The 2,951-nt window shown below is 39.7% G+C and overlaps 1 protein-coding gene across 1 annotated transcript; it reads left to right on the top strand.

Annotated features, from left to right (window-relative positions):
- The first annotated feature begins 518 nt into the window (after window positions 1-518).
- LOC101851207 lies at window positions 519-2,429 on the top strand. The gene is made up of 2 exons (XM_005103273.3): window positions 519-561; window positions 1,576-2,429. Exon 2 carries the CDS (start codon window positions 1,580-1,582, stop codon window positions 2,165-2,167), a length of 588 nt encoding a protein of 195 aa, XP_005103330.1. The 5' UTR covers window positions 519-561; window positions 1,576-1,579; the 3' UTR covers window positions 2,168-2,429.
- Window positions 2,430-2,951: the final 522 nt, after the last annotated feature.

Raw genomic sequence — 2,951 nt, 5'->3', positions numbered from 1 at the left:
ATGGGAGAGGGAAAAAAAAGAGAGAGAGAGAGAGAGAGAGAGAGAGAGAAAGAGAGAGAGAGAGAGAGAGGGAGAGGGAGAGGGAGAGAGAGAGAGAGAGAGAGAGAGGGAGAGAGAGAGAGAGAGAGAGAGAGAGAGAGAGAGAGAGAGAGAGAGAGAGATGGCAAGGCATATAATTTCATGTATTGGGAAAAATAAAAAGCATAATTGGCACCATGTGACAAAGTACTCTTAGAGAGAAAACGCAAAGAGTTATACTCTCAATAGTTTAGGAACACTGGCATTATTTCGAGGCGTTTAGTTTCTAAAGGTGCTTTGCACCAGAGGGCTGTGAAAATATTTCTTCAATAAATCAACACATGTTTTGCTTTTTCAGTACCTTCATGACATCTCATTAGGCACACCCTGCAACCGATTTTATTTGTCGTTAATAGACCACCAAGAAAAACTTTACGTAGGCTTCTCTATAAAACCTGAGCGAATCAGATATCCACTTCACATTGCAGATTGGCCTGGGCTTGATCTATTATACCTTCTAAGAATCCGCGGAGTCATAGTAAGGTAATATGGACCATATCATTTAATTTATGTCTTTGTTGTTGTACACGCCTGTCCACTATGAAGACGACGTCGTTGATCGGGAGGAAGCTGACTGATAGAATCCTGACAAAAGATGATTCTGTTGGTCTTGACGTTTCAACTGCTGATGCCGGCGGCGCAGGTGTTGTTGCTCTTTTAATCGTCGTTGCTCTCGTTGTTATTTTATAGTCATTTTTTCTTGTAGATGGTACTTTTTGATTACTTTTGTTATTTCTCCTTTCGATGTTGCAGTTGTTATCTTTGTATTTTTTTGAGTTGTTGTTTGTTTGTTTTTCCTAACGCTAAAATTACTTTAAACAGCGAGTGATAACAAAGGTCTCTTACGTCTCCTCATCATTTGAGGAGTTTTAAAAAAGTCCAAAAATGTCGGCGGTGACATGTACTACTCTACTACATACTACTCCTCCAATTCTGTTACTAAATAGAGAATGTTTCTAACATACGATAGTAGAAACAGAGGTTTTTCAAAAGAACTTCGATTTAGTCAACAAAACAAAACTCTTTAATCAGCGCCGGTAGAAACATAATACTTGATATAAGTGAGTCGATTTTAGATGGTAGGTCCTTTAGAGAGGACAACCCTTAGTAGTGTACTGTTTTTGATGGGGACAGAGATGACGATGAGCACGGTAACCATTCCGACGATAAAAAGACGATGATGGTTATAACGACGATGAGTTAGTTTAAGGTCCTCCTTGATAGAGAAACAGCCTACTAAAAGCCCCCCCCCCTTTTTCTTCCCATCCTTGTCTTGCTTGAAATATAATTCCATGCTCTTGCTCTTAAAGTTAAAGGAGGCACATACATGACGATAAAACAAATAAGATTATACTCTATAATTGTGGCAACGATGCTACTTTAAAAGTTATCACTGACAAGATATCTCTGGCTGTCCGGCGTCTTCTTCCACCCTCGTTACTTTTCCTTGTTTTTGTAATACAAGAATTAACAAGATCAGTTTTTCTTTGTCTTCAGCACAATGTCGCGAGGTATCGCTCATGCCATGAACCTTGCCCTACTCCTCACTGTGCTGCTGGTGGTGTCGGTGGCCGCTGGAGAGAGCGATGCGTCTAGTTCGAGTCCCCAACCTTGCTGTTTCCCTAATCAATTCACGAGCAAAAGCTTGAACGTCCAGTATAGACGATGGGCGACTGTGACCTACGACTACACCAACCAAAGGAAGATGGTTCAGTTTGTAGACAGTGATGAGTTCTACCATTTTGATTTGAGCGCCCATGTTACTTCCTACGGCCATACCAATGGGCAATGCAAGAACTACACAACCATTGGATATACGCTTACAGATCGCTGCATTCCCGACGATGCTCAATTTGACCAGGACGCAGGTTCCCTCATAGGACCAAGCTTGGGCGTCAACTCGTTTAGACTCAACTCGGAAAGCCAAACTGGAATTGTGACGGTGTCTCAGGACAACTGCTACCCGATCGCTTATTCCCTGACCGACCCGACAGCCGGAGAGAACCTGTACGTCCTCATCACAGAAATCAAGGAAGAAATTGACCCCTCGGTTTTTGACGTCGACCTATCTAAGTGCGTCTGTTCTTAAACACAATACAGAATGATCGGTTGTTGTAATGGTGCAATTTGTTTTTTGTTTTTGTTTGTTTTGGCGGTTTTTTCTTTCAAACACGGACTTTTCCCCTCAAACCGCAAAAGGTTTTTTTCCAAACCACAAACATTTTAAAATTCATTTGAAGGATAAATACAAAGGAAAAAACCCAACAATTGTACATCCCTGTTTTGTTTGTTTCTTCTATGTGAGAAGCGTTGTCTAGTAACAACAAGAAATATATGTATTTACTTTGGCATTTGCAAGTTTTGGAAATTCTCTTTGTTGAGTCCTTGTGTCTGTCTCCGTACTCTTCTCCGTCTATTTTTTTGGGATCATCTAAACTAAACAGGAGAAAAGAAGAATTGTTGTAAACCGATGTAAGCTATCACACAAACATTATAGTGTGGTCCAAAATTCGTGGCGCGACTTATTGTCAAAATATATCTCCTCAACTACGGAACATAAAGTCTCCAGCTTTTGCACAGCGACTTGTATCAATTTGTCTTAACAGATCAGTATTTTTGTAAAGACGTGTTAGCTCTATTTTAGAAAATTTCTTAATAAATAATTTTTAAAAATCCTAGTGGGTGTTTTTTCTGATTTTGAAAGGTTTACAGCTGGGACGATATCGCTTTTAATAGCAAGTCCGTCATTGTTTTCTAATCGCGAAATTATCTTTATTGAACGCATGTTTTGAGAACTTTTAGTGCAAAAAAGTGTTCACTATAAAATTAATTTCTTTTAACTAGTTTTGCCACTAAAAAGTGCCACTGGTGAG

Source organism: Aplysia californica, unplaced genomic scaffold, assembly GCF_000002075.1.
Source record: "Aplysia californica isolate F4 #8 unplaced genomic scaffold, AplCal3.0 scaffold00366, whole genome shotgun sequence".
Taxonomy (NCBI): Eukaryota; Metazoa; Mollusca; class Gastropoda; order Aplysiida; family Aplysiidae; genus Aplysia; species Aplysia californica.
Note: the sequence above shows the minus strand (reverse complement) of the source record. Positions and strands in the feature narration are given on the sequence as shown.

Bases quoted from the DNA above. Each gene is read 5' to 3' on its own strand.
- LOC101851207 (XM_005103273.3), top strand. From the start codon at position 1,580: ATGTCGCGAGGTATCGCTCATGCCATGAACCTTGCCCTACTCCTCACT.